The sequence below is a fragment of the Natator depressus genome, chromosome 20 (genome assembly GCF_965152275.1).
Source record: "Natator depressus isolate rNatDep1 chromosome 20, rNatDep2.hap1, whole genome shotgun sequence".
NCBI classification, from domain to species: domain Eukaryota; kingdom Metazoa; phylum Chordata; order Testudines; family Cheloniidae; genus Natator; species Natator depressus.
The window spans coordinates 23,005,475-23,021,902 of NC_134253.1; the positions used below are offsets into that span (position 1 = coordinate 23,005,475).

At 52.4% G+C, this 16,428-nt stretch overlaps 1 protein-coding gene across 3 annotated transcripts in view; it reads right to left on the bottom strand.

The window, feature by feature from the left end:
• The window catches only part of VAV1 (vav guanine nucleotide exchange factor 1), a 58,263-nt gene that overhangs the window by 17,746 nt on the left and 24,089 nt on the right, over positions 1-16,428 (bottom strand). For all 3 annotated transcript variants that reach the window (XM_074935731.1, XM_074935730.1, XM_074935729.1), the window contains exons 3-12: positions 11,791-11,849; positions 10,697-10,762; positions 9,129-9,237; positions 8,526-8,621; positions 6,901-6,969; positions 5,836-5,939; positions 5,176-5,275; positions 4,340-4,435; positions 3,627-3,695; positions 484-570 (exon numbers count right to left, since the gene is read on the bottom strand). In XM_074935731.1, coding sequence (XP_074791832.1) covers positions 484-570; positions 3,627-3,695; positions 4,340-4,435; positions 5,176-5,275; positions 5,836-5,939; positions 6,901-6,969; positions 8,526-8,621; positions 9,129-9,237; positions 10,697-10,762; positions 11,791-11,849 — 855 coding nt within the window. The remainder of the gene's footprint in view (positions 1-483; positions 571-3,626; positions 3,696-4,339; positions 4,436-5,175; positions 5,276-5,835; positions 5,940-6,900; positions 6,970-8,525; positions 8,622-9,128; positions 9,238-10,696; positions 10,763-11,790; positions 11,850-16,428) is intronic.

Genomic DNA, 16,428 nt, shown 5'->3' on the forward strand with positions numbered 1-16,428 from the left:
TGAAAGAGGGGAAACGAATGAATCAGTGAATGAAAGAACCAACCAACAGGCGAATGAATGAAAAAAAGAACAAATGAGTAAAAGAAAATGAATTAAAGAACAAAAAAAAGAAAAAGAGGAAGAATGATCGACGGAACAAATGAATAAAGGAGCGAACAAAAGGGTGAGAGAGGAAAAATGAATGAACAAGAAAAGGAGTGAATAAATACAGGAGCGAACGAACGCAAAATTGAAAGAGGAAGAATGAACGAATAAAGGAATGAACAGATAAAGGAGCAAACGTGAAACATGGTGGAGGAAGAATGAATGAATGAATGCAGGAAGAAATAAATGGAGGAATAAATAAATGAAAGAGGAAAAATGAACGAATGAATGAAGGAACGAACAAACAGACAAGGAAGAAAGGAAAAAGAAAGACAGAGACCGACGGAAGCAGCAAAGGCAGCCAGGCGAGGGGACAGTAGGTGTGGCCCAGGGACTCACCAGTTTCTCTATGGAGAGCTGGAAGTTGGTGATCTGTTTCAGGGTCTCGTTGTCTCTCTTGATCTCGTTCACGCACTGTGCCAGGTCCTAAGGGATGGGGGGGACACAACGAGCCCTTGGTCAGCACCAGCCGTGCTTGGGGATGTGATCATAGAATCATAGAATCATAGAATATCAGGGTTGGAAGGGACCTCAGGAGGTCATCTAGTCCAACCCCCTGCTCAAAGCAGGACCAATCCCCAATTAAATCATCCCAGCCAGGGCTTTGTCAAGCCTGACCTTAAAAACTTCTAAGGCTTTAGAAGATCCATGGCTGGGTTTTCCCTTCAGGGTCCCCAGGGCATTCTCTGCTGGGGGGAATGGCCATCTGATGTCTGACTATTAAAAAGGGCGGTTTCCTTGGGGCAGAGTGACATCCCTTGCTAGCAAAGGGTGCGCCAGACCCCCTCCATTACTGCTCTGCCACGCCGCCACCCAATGGGGTGTACTGAATAGCCCCAGCCCAGCACCCCAGTAGCAGCCCCCTACCCTCCCTCTCCAGCCCCAGCCTCCCCACCCCACAAACCCCCCAACTCTGCAGCCCCCCCGCCCACAAACCCCCACCACAGTAGCACAAGCCCCCCCACCACTCCCCTCAGCACCACCCTCCTCACCTCACGAGCCCCTGCACTTGGCACCACTTCTTCCACCCCCAGCCCATTGCACCAGCACCAAAGCGCAGTCACAGTATATTTACTGCAGCTTAGTTACACGGTGTTTATTCTCGTGTATTTGTTTAGCGTGAGCAGATCTTTTTGAATTTTCACTGAGACTACGAACATTTATTTTTTTAATCAATTTTTGTAGATGTAAATTTTCACAGTTGCGCGAATTTACGGGTTTTAAGCATTTTCCCCCCCCTATTTTTATTGGTTGAAATGTTCACACTTGGGGATAGTTATGAGGTGCTCAGGCGATGCACTGACACCGGATTCAAAACCTGTGAACACCACACGTCACGTACACAAAGTAAAGACCCTCCAATCAACAAATCACCCCTGTTTTCACGAGTCATTTGCTAGTCCGGTGGTTCTCAACCGGGGTCCGTAGCCCCCTCGGGGTCCACAAGCCCTTTCAGGGGGGGCCGCAGAACCCCGCCTCTGAAACCCAGTGCCCCGAGCCCTGGCACCCCCTGCGGGGCTGAAGCGTTGAGGGGGCACAAGGGTGCTGCTCCCCAAACTGCAGTGCCTTACCCAGAGTGGAGTAGTTCTGGGGGCAGCTCCATCCCCCCACCCCCTCCTCTCCCTCAGCCCCCCCCCCGCCCCCCGGCCAGATCCTAGGCAGGAAGACAGAGCCAGGTAGTGCGAGGCAGCTGCTCTCTGGCTGGTGGTGCCAGGGAGTGGGCAGCGGTGGCATCCCCCCCATCTTCCCCTGGTGCCTGGGGTTGCGTCTTCTCCTCAGCTCCCAGCCTCCTTTGACTGCTCACGCAGCTGGTCAGAGCAGCCCAGGCAGCTCCGGGCCCAGCAGAGCCCTTGGGGAGTAGCCACGGGCTACAGCCCCAGACAGGTGGGTGGCCTGATGAGGTGAGTCATGGGGTGGAGATGGTGCTCCCTCCCCAGACCCCGCTGTGCAGAGCTGGCCCGAGCCCTGACGGCCCTTCCCCCTCGTCCCCGTCCCCCACGCCCCCCCCCCCCCCGATACAAGTCAAACTGCGGCTGTGCCCCAGGGTCCCGGGCCCGGAGCCCCCACCCCACCCCACTCTGGCTGGGCCCTGGCATTTTTCTAGCATGTTGAGGGGGCCTCAGAAAGAAAAAGTCTGAGAACCCCTGCGCTAGTCCACTTGTAACACACCTAACTCAAAAGTCTAAGTCCCTGGATTTGGACTCTAATAAGGTCTCAACCGGCATTCTTCTTACTTTGCCTACCTCTAAATGTCGATTATCATCAGTGGAAATATTTTTGTTGGTTTGTGTGTGTGCGGTGAAATCGATGCTTACCAACATTTACAATAAAAATCAAATACTTCTAAGCCTTATTAATTAATTTATTATATTACATCAGGAGCGGCGGAGGTAAGTGCCCTAAAAGCGGGGGGCCACAGGCACCCGAACCGTGGCCCCGCACTCCTGTGCCCCATCACCCCCCCCAAGCCCTGCCCCCACACTGCCCCTTCTCCCCAAGGCGTCCCCCCCGCCTCTTCCCCAGATCCTCTGCTTCCACACTGCCTCTTCCCTGCAGTGACCCTGCCCCCCGCTCGCTCCTCTTCGCCCCCCCCATCACTTGCCCTTACAGCCAGTGAAAAGTGGGGGGGCCATGACCCCCTGGTCCCCCCCGTTCTGGTGCCCCTGTATTATATATTATATTATATTTAAGGTGTGTCTACGCTTAAACATTTTCAGAAGTAGCTATTCCGGAATAAATCCACTTCCAAAGTGCATTAAGCTAAACTGGAAAAGGCATTCATCTTCCAGAATAAGAGTATCCACACTGGGACTTATACCAAAAGAACTATTCTGGAATAGTGAAATTATTATTAATTATTATTACAGTTATTATTTTTTATTATTATTGTTATTATTATATTTTATAATTATTCCAGAAGAGCTATTTATAATTATTACTATGATGTCATTTATTTAATAATTATTCCAGAGTAGCTACTTATAATTATTGTTTTCATTACTATGTTTATTTTATTGGTATAAAATAATTATTCTGGAATCGATTTTTTTTATTATTACTCCATTTTAAAATAATTATCCTAGAATTTTGTTATTAGGTAATTATTCCAGAATAAGCTATTTCGGTCCATTTCCATGTCTCCACAAGCCCTCGAGTCACTGAGATGTTCCGAATCAAAATTTTTCAGCATTTCCATTCTCAGGAAAATTTCAGGCTCAGGGCGATGGTCCCCATCCCCCTCTCCCTCCCCCGTACTTGCAGTGTCAGAATTTCCCCTGGGAGGAAAGTCCCTCTTCCACCCAGCCTTACACAGGAACTTTCCTACCCTCACCCCACAAGCATAAGCCCCTCTGATGCGCACACCCACCCACCAGGCCCTGGAGCGTTTTGTTCCAGCCCAAGTCTGGCGACCAAAACACTGAGAGACCCTCACGACCATCCCGAAAGTTGGCGGCACCCAAGAGACGGAGAGCCAGCCTCACCCGCATGGCATCCAGTGCCAGCCGCAAGTTCTCCTTTTCTGTGGGCTCCACCGTATGTTTCACCAGCTCCTGGAGAGAGGAAATTAACCGGGATGGATTTGACTGACTCAAAGGCATTTCTGGCTCCTCCAGCAGAGGGTTCCAGGTTCCCCAGCTCCACAGAGCGAAGCATCATGGGGCAGAGCCAGGAACCCATATAGTGCTGGGCGCTGTATGTGATTTATTAGGGGTATTACGGTAGCACCTAGGTGCCCCAGTCATGGCTCAGGACCCCTCAAAGAGAACATAAAGACGGCTCCTGCCCCAAAGAGCAGACTTCCTAGTCTGAAGCTGACCCCAGGCTTTGATGGAAGAGCTGGCCAGACCCAGCTGGCACTGATGGGGATTATACCATGCCAAAAACCTATAGGGCTTTCTTTCTGATGGTGGTCATTGTTCTGCCTATTTTATAGAGAGAAACTGAGGCACTGAGCGGGGAAAGGACTTGCCTATGGTCACACAGCAGGCCAACGGCACAGCCAGGAATAGCCAGGAGTCCTGATCCCCAGGCTACCCCCTGCTTTAGCCCACAATACCCCACTCCACTCCCTGAGCTGAAAATAGAACCCAGGTGTCCTGACTCCCAACCTGTGACCCTTCTGCACAGACTACCCCCACCCCCGTTGACCAGGGCCCTTCGTGCCCACCCCCAGCTTCCCGCCAAGGGTCCTTACCTGCAGAAGCAGATGGTATTTCAGCACCCGTTGCATGGGCACCATCAGCAGGTCACGCAGGGTGAAGCGCCCATTGTTGGCTCGTTGGGAGCATTCCTGCACGACAGGAAGGGGCATTGGCGGGGGAAATGCCCAGTGTGCTGAGGGCTGGCCAGAAGGTCCCACAGAGACTAGGGCCAGTCCTATGTGATGGGACAGCCATAGGGCCCCAGCTAGCTCCTGACTGAGCCAGGACTATGGAACCCATCCACCCCTGTGACCCCATGGCACCTCCTGCCATGCCCTCTGAACCCCCTGACCCTGGCAACCTCCTGCCATGTTCTCTGAGCCCCCCGACCCCATGGCACCTCCTGCCGTGCCCTCTGAACCCCCCTGGCCCCATGGCACCTCCTGCCATGCCCTCTGAACCCCCCAACCCTGGCACCTCCTGCCGTGCCCTCTGAACCCCCCTGATCCCATGGCACCTCATGCCGTGCTCTCCAAACCCCCCTGGCCCCATGGCACCTCCTGCCATGCCCTCTGAACCCCCTGACCCTGGCACCTCCTGCCACATTCTCTGAACCCCCCAACCCTGGCACCTCCTGCCATGCTCTCTGAACCCCCCTGACCCCATGGCACCTCCTGCTGTGCCATCTGAACCTCCCAAACCTGGCACCTCCTGATGTGCCCTCTGAACCCCCTGACCCTGACACTTCTTCCGTGTCCTCTGATGTCCCCAGCCCATTCCTGCTTAGGGGGTTCCTGTTAGCACGGAGGGATGTGGGGAGTGGGGCTGTTGTTAGAAGATGGATGGGGAGTGGTGAGTGGCTAGGATGATACAGAACCATGGCCCTGACCTCCAGCTTCATCCTCACGTCCATGCTGGCACCAGCCACTTGGTCCAGACACCGGCTGGCTGCTTCCACCTGACTGCAGTATCTGCCATAGAGCAGGAACCTGGGAGGGCAAAAGGAAGTATGGCCATGAGCCGGGGGAGGGGAGGGAGAGCTGGCCCTGGCCTAGTCTGGAAAGGACCCTGGGCTTGTCTTCTTCCCGTCTCCACTCATAGCCAAGGGGAAAAAAGAAAGGTGGGAACTCGGGAAAGAGGTGCTGGGAGCCCCGTATCCTGGGAATGGAGAGTGGGGAACACTGGTACCAGCTGTGCCCTGACTCCCTTGTCCCTCCTCTGCTCTCCAAGTGCGAAGAGAGCGCCCACAAGGTGGGCTTAGCTTTCTTGCTCGGCGGGGGGGGGGGCACCATGTGGGCAGGGAATACAGAAGTGGGGTGAGGGGGTGGACAGAAGGGGACATCTCCACGGATTCTTCTAGACACTGAGCTCTCAGGGCAGGAAGGAAAAAGGGGAACTGACCCTCCCCCCAGCAAGGGGGTCTGGGTGGAGGGGGACGGGGAAGAACATGTGGCTATGGAGCATACCCAAGTGACCCCACTCGGGGAAGCTCCTCCACCCCTTCCCAGGGGTTCTTCTCCCCACCATCACCTTTCCAGACAAGCCTCACCTTTCCTTGTACTTGATAAAGATCTGGTAGAGGTTCTGGGCATTGCTGAAGGACAGGACGTTCTTCAGGTCATCCAAAAAGAATCGATGCACCTTCACGAGGTCCTAGGAGCGTGTTGGGGGGGAGGTCAGCTCAGAGCCACTCAACCTGCTACAACTAGCTCAGTCACCAGCTATGGGCTGTACAGAAACATCACGTGCACCACAAGTCCCATGCTGGAGGCCCAGGGGAGGCGGACTTAGATCTAGACCCCAAGATTAGACTGTGGAACCCACCAGGACATGGGCTTCCTGGGCTAACAGCTGATGTGAAATTTGCCCAGTCCCCACTTACAGAGCAGGAACCCATTGTACTGGGTGCTGTACACACACAGAACAAAAATATCAGTGGGGCCAGATCCCCGGCGGGTGCAAATGGGTGTGGCCCCACTGAAGTCAATGGGCCAGACCCCCCAGTTGTGTTAATGAGATCCCCTGGTTGTAACAATCAGGCCTCAGTCCTATCCAGGACCAGAAAGAGAATCCAGGAGTCCTGACAAACAATCCATCTTGATCTAACCAATAGACCCACAGCAAGGAATAGAACCCAGGAGTCCTGACTACCAATCCTTCTTGATCTAACCCCTAGACCAGACTCCTTCCTAGAGCCAGGAATAGAACCCACAAGTTCTGACTACTAAGCTGGCTCACCCTAACCAGTAAGCCACACTCCCCTACCAGAGCCTTTCAGTTCTAGGAACCTACCCATGACCTACTGCAGGAGACAGTGTGACATTCATAACTACCCCTGCATGGATTGCCAATGAAATTTGGATCCAGGGCATTCAGCACAGGCTGCTGCCTTTTGAGCTAAAGGAGCAACTCCATTAGCTGCTAGCAGTAGCAGGTTGTTATACACTTTGTGGAACAGCCACTAGAATGTGGGGATATATAGCACATACTGAACTTCTGAGTCACACAGTCCCCTAAACAGGGAAGGTGGATTGATGGGTGGTATTTAGCCCGGGTTTCCAGGACGGAGCTCAGTTTGAGTCAGGAGAGGTATATGAAGAAGAGAGTAACTTACCTCGATGTTGATGAAAATGTTCTCCATGTCCTCCAGCCTTAGAAATCTCTGCAGGGGCTTCATAAAGTGCTGCAAACACACAACGGGGAGTAGTCAAACAGGACAGACCTGTCTGAATCACACGGCTTGGGGCCAGATTCCACAGACAAACCCTGGCTGGATTTTCATGGAACATACCCAAGGGAGCGAGGGTCGCTGGCGCAGATTGGGTAGTGGGAAAGGAAACAGCATTGTCATTTAAAGGGACCACCCTCCTGGAGAGGGTAAAACATACACCTCTGCAATTCAGGGGTTCAAGGTCAAATGTGTACGCTAAAGGTTGAAGGTTAAAGTAGTCCAGGAGTTAAAGCTTCGCTCAATCTAAAGTTAAAGTGAGCTCAATCCATTTAGCTTAACAAAGAGAAGGTTAAGGGGTGATGTGAGTAAGTACTGACATGGGAAACAAATATTAGATAACGGGCTCTTCTGTCAAGCAGAAAAAGGTCTAACATGATCTTGGAAACAAGGTGTAAACTTTTAACGGGGAGGGTAATTAACCATTGAAACAATTGACCAAGAGTTGTGGTGGATTCTCCCATCACTTTTTAAATCAAAATTGGATGTTTTTGTAAAAGATCTACTCTAGGAATTATTTTGAGGAAGCTCTTTGGCCTGTGTCATTCAGGAGGTCAGACTAGATGATCACCATGGGCCTTTGTAGGCTTGGAATCATTCTATGTCTCTATGCTTGAAGGTTAAAGTGATCCAGGAGTTAAAGGTTGGTCCAAACTTTTCTGTTCAAATTTTGTGGATGGAAAATTGGAGCATTGACATTTTCACAGAAAGCGTCTGCCTTCCTCCAACATTTTTGATTTTTCTTTTTTGGGTCAGAAAACTGAAAAACGTCCAGCTTTAGACCAAATCTCTTGGAGGTGGTTTCGTTTCTTTTCATTTTTTCATCAAAAACATTTCAGGTTTTTGATGTAAAATCAAAATTGGTCACTGAAAACTGTGTTCTCAATTAAACGTTTTGCAGAACCCCCGGCATTTTTCTACCGGCTCTAGGGGAAAGTTCCTCTTCTCCTTAGGTACGGTGAGAACTAGCGGACTCATCCCCCATGGTGGGGAGGTTGTCTCTGGGGACTGAACCTGCAGCATATGGAGCTAAAAGCTCATCGTTCTGTTGCTTGAGCTGTAGGTGGTAGAATGCTTTTACACGGCTACATATGGTGCAGTCACTAAAGGGCTAGGAAGGGCTATACACTCTGTAGTCACCGCCTCAAGTAGCACCACGGTGACCTTTGCCCACATGGGCTCTGACCCTCTTTCATGCCAACCTGGCCTTTTCAAGGGTGTCCCCCCAGCTCCTGCCGCCCACAAAGCCCTCCCATTAAGGGGGCAGGGGAAGCCAAACTAAGATGAGCCCCTTGTTCACCATGTCATAGAATCATAGAATCATAGACTATCAGGGTTGGAAGGGACCTGAGGAGGTTCTCGTCCAACTCCCTGCTCAAAGCAGGACCTAATCCCCAACTAAATCATCGCAGCCATACCTCTGCCTATGTCACAGGGGGACTGTCTGCACCCCCAGCGGGCCGAGTGGCCAGCAGAGATGGCAGGACTGGTGGGCCGCCCACCTATCATACCTGGTAGATTGATTCTAGTGTGTCTGTGTATTTCTCCTCCGTCTGTCTGATTTCTTGAAGGCAGCAGTTCCGCTTATCCAGCTCTGTCATCTTCTGCTGCAGGAAGACACAGTGCAGATACCTGCCATTCAGTAACCTTAACCCCTGAGGCCAGATGCCCAGCTGGAGACCCCACAGCCCTCCCCAAGCTCGTAATCGAACCCAGGGGTCCAGACTCAAAGCCCCCTCTACTCTAACCGCTAGACTCCAGCTCTCTTCCCAAGCTGGGAACAAAGCCCAGGAGTACTGACTCCCACTCCTCTCTGCTCTACCCCCTAGGCTCCACTCCCCTTCCAGAGCTGGGAATGGAACCCAGGAGTCCTGACTGCCATCCCCTCCTCCTCCTCTAACCTCTACATCCTACTCCTCTACCAGAGCTGGGAACAGAACCCAGAAGTCCTGACTCCCAGCCCTTGGTTTGACCACTAGCTCACATTCCCCTCCCCAGAGAATGAAACCCAGGAGTCCTAGGATATCTCCACATGCTGAATACCTCGAGCCACCTTCGGGGTACATCCCACTCCAGCAGCAGGGACTCAGAAACGTACCCTTCCTGTTACTTACTGGCATGACAACCGGCTCCGACCTCATCAGGTCTTCATAGATTTCATCTCCTTCTGCCTCCTCATTCTCCACGCAGTCGTACAGGTCGTCATCTTCCTCCACCGTGTCACTGGGGAGTTGAGAGCGAGAAGGAAGCTCAGTGCCCTGCACCGGGTCTGAACCCTTATCTTGCAGAACAGTCCAGATGTTCCAACTCACAGGCCAAAATTCAATATTTAGGCACCTAAATAAGTGGTCTGATTCTCAGAAGTGATGAGCTCCCCCAAGGGTTCCTCAGCACCCAATGATTAATATCTGTACAGACCCCAACTGAGATCAGGGCCCCATTGTGCCAGGTGCTGCACAGACCTGGATGGAGATCAGGGCCCCCATTGTGCCAGGTGTTGCTAGGGTTGCCAGGTGTCCAGATTTTGACCGGAACACCTGGTCAAAAAGGGACTCTGGCAGCTCCGGTCAGCACCACTGACCGGGCCATTAAAGGTCCGGTTGGCAGGGCTGGCAGGCTTCTTACCTTGCTTCACGCATGTCCCTATGGCCCCTAGACGTAGGGTCTGCCAGGGGGGCTCTGTGTGGTGCCCCCACCCTGAGTGCCAGCTCCACAGCTCCCATTGGCCGGGAACTGCGGCCAATGGGAGCTGTGGGAGCAGCACCTGCGGTGGACGGGGGCAGTGCACAGAGCCGCCTGGCCGCACCTCCACCTAGGAGCCGAGGGACATGTAGCCACTTCTGGGAGTCACCTGAGGTGAGCACCACCCGGAGCCCGCACCCCTTACCCCCTCCCACACCCCAACCCCCTGCCCCAGCCTGGTGAAAAGGAGTGAGCGAGGGTGGGGGAGAGCGAGCAACAGAGGGAGGGGGGATGGAGTGAGGGGGGGCAGGGCCTCAGAGAAGGGGCAGGGCCTCAGAGAAGGGGCAAGGCAAGGGTGTTCGGTTTTGTGCTATTAGAAAGTAGGCAACCCTCTGCACGGACCCTGACTGAGATCAGGGCCCCCATTTTGCCAGGCGCTGCACAGACCCCAACTGAGATCAGGGCCTGTTGTCTCGGGCACTGCACAGACTCCCCAGAAAGATGGGGGCCCTCGTTGTGCCAGACACCTCACAGACTCCAAGTGAGATCAGGGCCCTCATTGTTCCAGGCGCTCCACAGACCCCAACCAAGTTCGGGGCCCCCCCTGTGCTGGGCCAGTGCTTGGCAGTGCAGAGCCCCGGCACCTCCGGGCTTGGCAGTGCTTAGCCCCGGCACCTCCGGGCTTGGCAGTGCAGAGCCCCGGCACCTCCGGGCTTGCCGCATCCGTTATGAATCTAAAAAAATGACTTGAGTCCCAGCACCTTTTTCATTACATATTAAGCACCATGGGGGCCACTGCACAGACGCGTAATGAGAAAGTCCCTGCCCCGAAGATTTTGCAGAATAAACAGGCAAGACAAAGTCAAGAGCGTGGCCTCCATTTTACAGAGGCAGAGTCGCCCAGTGGAAAAGCAGGGAACAGGACCCTTTCGACTGCCAAGCCAATGCTCTCTCCAGGTCACACCCTATGGCTTTTGGTGGAGACGCAGGGGGCACTTACTCAATCTGATCCGAAAGGTCGCCGTAAATGTCATTGTCCGCGACGCTGTCCTCAGTGGGGAAGGGGCTGAAAGAGGATGGAGCCAGCTCATGATCAGGTTATAAAGCGGGCAAGCCTCGTTCGCGACCGTCTCCTCTCCAGGAGGGTTCGTCTCTCTGGCCTTTTCTCCCCTCAGTTTTACCCTGGCTGCCCCCATGTCCCAGCGGCACAGGGCTGCCTGCATCCCTGCCCCTCTCATGGAGCTGATCAGCTAGAAGGGGTCACTCAAGAGACTGTCCGTGGGCAAACTTGGACAGATGTCACAATCAACCAAGGTGGCCATTTACTAACCACATGACCACCACAGCTGATAACTTCTAATTGATGGGAAGGTCTAGGAGGTAGGACTAGGCCCTCAGATAGGGTTTGGTTGGGAACGGTTTTCCCGTCCTGCGAATCAGAGTTGAAATTTTTTTCCATATTGAATTGGGGGCAAAAGGCTGCAATCTTGAAACTAGTCCCGCACTGAGAAAACTAATTTTTTTTTCATTTCTGGTGCACTGAAATGTTTCATTTCCATCTTTTCAACCCCAGTTTTGTTCAGACTGGCCAATTTATTCTCTTTTTTTTAAATCCTTTTTTTTTTTACCCATCTAATTAGCTTCAATCTCCCAACGAAAAGTTGTTTCCAACTGGAGAACCGGGATTTTTCCATTTTGAAAATGTCCAAACGACACATTCTGACCATCTCAAAACTTTCTTCCGAGTCAGGAAGAATTTGGCCAACCTGTCCCTCTTTCACGGCCAGTTTTGGTGTCAATGAATCAGCATTTCGGATGAAAAAATGATTTGCTGGAAAATTCCTACCCTCGATATCACCCAGTGCAGGACTCTGGATCCCTGGCTCGTGGATTCTAGACCCATGTAGGCTGCCTGATTTGGACCATAAACTAGGATCCTTCCCAGCAAGGAGAGGCCAGGTGATATTAATGAACTACCAGGCTGATTATCCCATCCACCAGCACATTCCAAAGAGAAATGAAGCCACCCCTCTCATGCATATTCAAATTCCTTGCTGTAGCACTCAACCGGGGTGCGTCACCATCCATACTTACATGATCCCTTTGGATTGAGCTATCTGAGTCCATGAGAGAATCGACAAGGTCTCGATCACCTGTAAGGGGAGAGAGGGGCGTGCTACATCAGGGGACAAGATGGACAATTGCAGGGATGGCAACAGAACTGTAGCGAGGGTGGATTGGACCCATAGAACCCGGATTGGAACTCCCCGAGGCTCTGGGAATGCAGCGTTGCCCTGTGAGATGCTCTAATAAATTTCTTAATCTCTAAGGTGCCACAAGTACTCCTTTTCTTTTTACGGATACAGACTAACACGGCTGCTACTCTGAAACCACCCATTGAGCGCAATGGAGACTCCCACTGCCGGGGGAGCTGCTGAATGCTCAGCAAATATGGCCCCTTGGTGCTAAACCCGAGGGGTTTCCATGCCCTGGGTTAAAATGAGCAGCAGGCTGGGGATCTTCCCAGGATTTTCCCAGCCCCAAAGCCTGCTGGGCCAGCTGACCTCAATCCCCAAATGTGTGGCTTTCCCAAAGTACAAAAAGAAAAAACCAGGAATGTCTCTGTCCAGGGAGCTTTTATTCTGGAGAGTAAGAAAGAACCAATGTAAAGTCTCCATGAAAGCGAGATGAACATGTACTCAGAGATGCAGGGTCTCTCACACACAAAGCCCCTTTGTAACACCCGGCACCTGGACTGCAACACAGAACAGAAGCTGCCCAGCAGCTGTCTCTGCAAACAGATAAGGAGAACCCTCCTGGACACAGATCTTCTTTCAAGCACCATATATCGCTACAAACAGCACACCAATTATCTGGGGGCTTTGGGTGCTCCCCACTAACCCAAGACATTCACATTCTTGGGCTTCTTCTGTACACATGATTTTAAGGACTTTGGGATCTTTGGATTGAAAGGGGCAATATAAATCTATGTTAAACTCCTGCTTCCAGAGTGCCCCCTGCTGCTGTGATGGTGAAAGCACCACAAAACCAACGCCGGAGCTACTCAGAGGCCAGGTGGGGACACCCACTCACTTCTCAAGAACTGTTATTTATTAGTGTTATTATTTATTCGTGTTACAGTAGCACCTACAGATCCCTAAGTGAGATCAGTCGTCCCCCCCACCCCACATTGTTCTGGGCACTGCACAGACCCCCCCCACCAAGATCAGGGCCCCATTGTTCTGGGCGCTGCAGAGACCCTGACTGAGATCAGGGCCCCATTTTGCTGGGCGCTGCACAGACCCCGACCAAGATCAGGGCCCCCTTGTGCTAGGCGCTGCACAGACCCCGACCAAGATCAGGACCCCATTGTGCCGGGCGCTGCACAGACCCTGTCCGAGATCAGGACCCCGTTGTGCCGGGAGCTGCACAGACCTCGACCGAGATCAGGGCCCCATTGTGCTGGCCGCTGCACAGACACAGTAAGAGACAGTCCCTGCCCTGAAGAGTTTATAATCTAAATAGACAAAGGGTAGGCGCAGAAACAGAGACCCAAGGGGGGAAGCGACTTGCCCAAGGTCACCCAGCAGTTCAGTGGCAGGAAATGCTCCCGACCTTGTCCCCGAACTCTGGGGCAGTTCTCCAGGCCCAGACATGCAGCAGCACCGTTCCATTTAGGGTTACTTGAATTGTGAGCGCTGTGGAACAAAGACCTTCTCTTTGCTCTGTGTTTGTACAGTACCTGGCACATCAGGTCTCGGTCCGAGACTGGGGCTCCCAGGCATGGACGTAATCACGATAAATAATAATTCTCGGCTCGATCCAGCAACACCGAGGTGACACTAAGGGACTATTCCAGACCCAGAACCATGTCGCTGGGCCGCAGCGTGACATGGCAGCCCTGCAGACGGTGCCCAGTGCGCTGATCCTGCCAGGCAAAGGTTGCGGCGCTGACCGCCTGCCTTCTTCCCTAAGACAGAGCTGGAGCGTCGGGGCTGGCTGGGGAGCAAGGGAAGTGAGTTTTGGGGGGTGCGTACGGTGGGGCCTAACTCGCTCCATGGCTCCGGATGGCTCTCCAAGATGGCTGCCTCATGAGCCAAAGCCCCAAGTGACTCCAATCTAGGGCTGCCAACCGGACAGTCCAGGTTTCAGCTTGTGTGTCCGGGTGCCATTTGACAAGCCCTGAGGTCCTGCTTTTTGCAGGGGGGGGAGAGGTGGAGCAGGGCGGGGCTTTGTGGAAAGAGGCGGGGCCTTGGGGGTCCGGTTACCAGCCATTAGAAAGGTGGCACCCTACTCCAGTCAAGGCCACAAGGGGGCCAGGGAGGGTGTGGGTGTGCTTGGGCACTCAATGGTCCACAGGCACCTTAAAGCCTCTTAAAGGGGGCAGGGCAGGGTGGAGAAAGAGGCAGTGATAAGCTCTGTGGGATATCTCGGGCCATTTGATCTGCGGTGCAGGTTATGTCACCTCAGACTGGCCTGTCTGGGAGGAAGCACAAAACTCTCCACTTCCTCCTTGGCCAAGACTATTTGACACGCTCTCGGGCGTGCCAGGGGAGCCTTTCCCTTTTCCCTGCTCAGCAGAGTTCATGGGAGACAGCTCCGGGGAGGGTGTCACTGTCACAAAAGTCACTGGGAGGCAGCAGGGAGGTGGATTTACTAGCACTGACCATGAAGCCTAGTGCATGGATGGGGGGCTTCAGAGATGGGCGATGGGAATGATCAGGAGCCTGGAAGAACTCTCCTATGAAGAGAGATTGAAGCGAACAGGAGACAAATATACGGATAGATACAGAATAAGGAATTCATAGATTATAAAACCAGAAGGGACAAATTTGATCAAGTCTGACAACTAGAGAAAACAGAGGGGGAGCTTTTAGTTGCCCTGTCGGGCTACCAGCACAAGTGGCCCCTTTGAATGAAACTGAACAGTGGCAAAGGAAGTGCTTTTTCCACAACACGGGTGATTAGCCGGTGGAACTCATTGCCACAGGACACTGCCATGGCCAAGAATTCGCCAAGATTCAAAGGGGAATTGGCTGTTTACCTGGACAGCAAGGAGATCCATCGTTAGACCAGCAAATGTTAAATGTTTTGGAAGAGAGAGAAACGCATCAGGGCACAAAACAACCCCTCACTAATTGGGGATTAAGAGAAGATTTTCCTGAGGGGAGATTATCCCACCTGAGTCTCTGCAGCATGTGGTGCTGGCCACTGTCTGAGGCAGAATAGGGGACTAGATGGATTCTGAGTCTGACTATTATTGTTATTTATTAGGTTTATTATGGCAGTGCTAGAAACCCTATTTCTGCACCAGGACCCCATTTTGCTAGGCACTGTACATTATTTATTAGGTGTATTACGGTAATGCTAGAAACCCCAGTCATAGATCAGGTGCTAATTGTGCTAGGTGCTGTACAAACATAGACAAAAGAGACAGTCCCTGCCCCAAAGAACTTTTTCAGCCTGGCAGTTCCTATGTTATCTCCCCAAAGCCCAGTAAACTACTAGTTCTCTTCCCTAGGTGCTTATCTGTCCCCCACCCCTGTCATGTCCGAGCACCTCACAATCTTTACTGCATTTACTCTCACAACACCCCTGGATGGCAGAGCAGGGCTGTTGTGCCCATTGTACAGATGGGAATTGAGGCACAGAGATTTGCCCAAGGTCACACAGAGAAGCTGTATAGTATAAAGGGGGAAACTGAGGCACAGGAGGTGGGGGCGAGGAAGCAATGTGCTTAAAGTCGTGCAGTGAGTCAGTGGCAAAAATGGGAATAGAATCCAGACTCCCAGGCACCCTGCTCTAACCACTAGATGCCACTCCCCTCCCAGAACTGGATTTAGAACCCAGGAGTCCTGACTCCTAGCCCACCCTGTTCTAAACACTACACTCCCCTCTCAAAGCTGGGGAGAGAACCCAGAAGCAGCTATTAGTCCAAAACTAACAAATGCTGGACTGTGGCACATAGGTAAGGAGACCATCCATCCACAGTTGGAAATGCCAGGCAAATAGGAGACAGCTTGCTGAGTAGACAGCCCAGGACACACTGAACCAGGGGATCTCCACAGCTTTCAGCATGAGTCTCTCCAGCTTCCGCTCCACAAGCAGCTTCATTGCGGCTCTAACCAACCCACTGTCTCTGTGGCTCAGGCACAGAACGGGGAACACATAACACACGCTGATTACACGTGCACCCCAGCCCCTTCCTGGATGGAATCAGAACTGGGTCAACTGTGTGTGTGTGTGTCATAGGCCCTATACTGCCAACAGGAAATGGCATTTCCGCCGTTGCACTGGTGTCAGAGGATGACCTATAGCAATAATAGCATCATCTAGCGCTTTTCATCTCAAAGCTCTTTGCAAAGGAAGCCAGGTTTGTTATCCCCATTTTACAGAGGGGAAAACTGAGTCATGGGGAGGCAATATGATTTGCCCACAGTCACCGGCAAAGCTAGCACTAGAACACAGGTCTCCCAGTTCACTGGTCTAACCACTAGACCACACTGCCTCATACTATCAGACCTTTATGGCCCCAAATATCACAATATCTGAGCACCTGACTCTCTTTAATCTGTATTAATCCTCACACCATCCAGGGAGATAAGGCAGTGCTATGATCCCCATCTGATAGCTAGGGGAGCAGATGCACAGAGAGATCTGCCCAAGGTCACACTGGAAGCCTGTAGCAAAGCAGGGCCGTTAGAGCAGCTGGGCAGCAAGTGCTCTAACCAT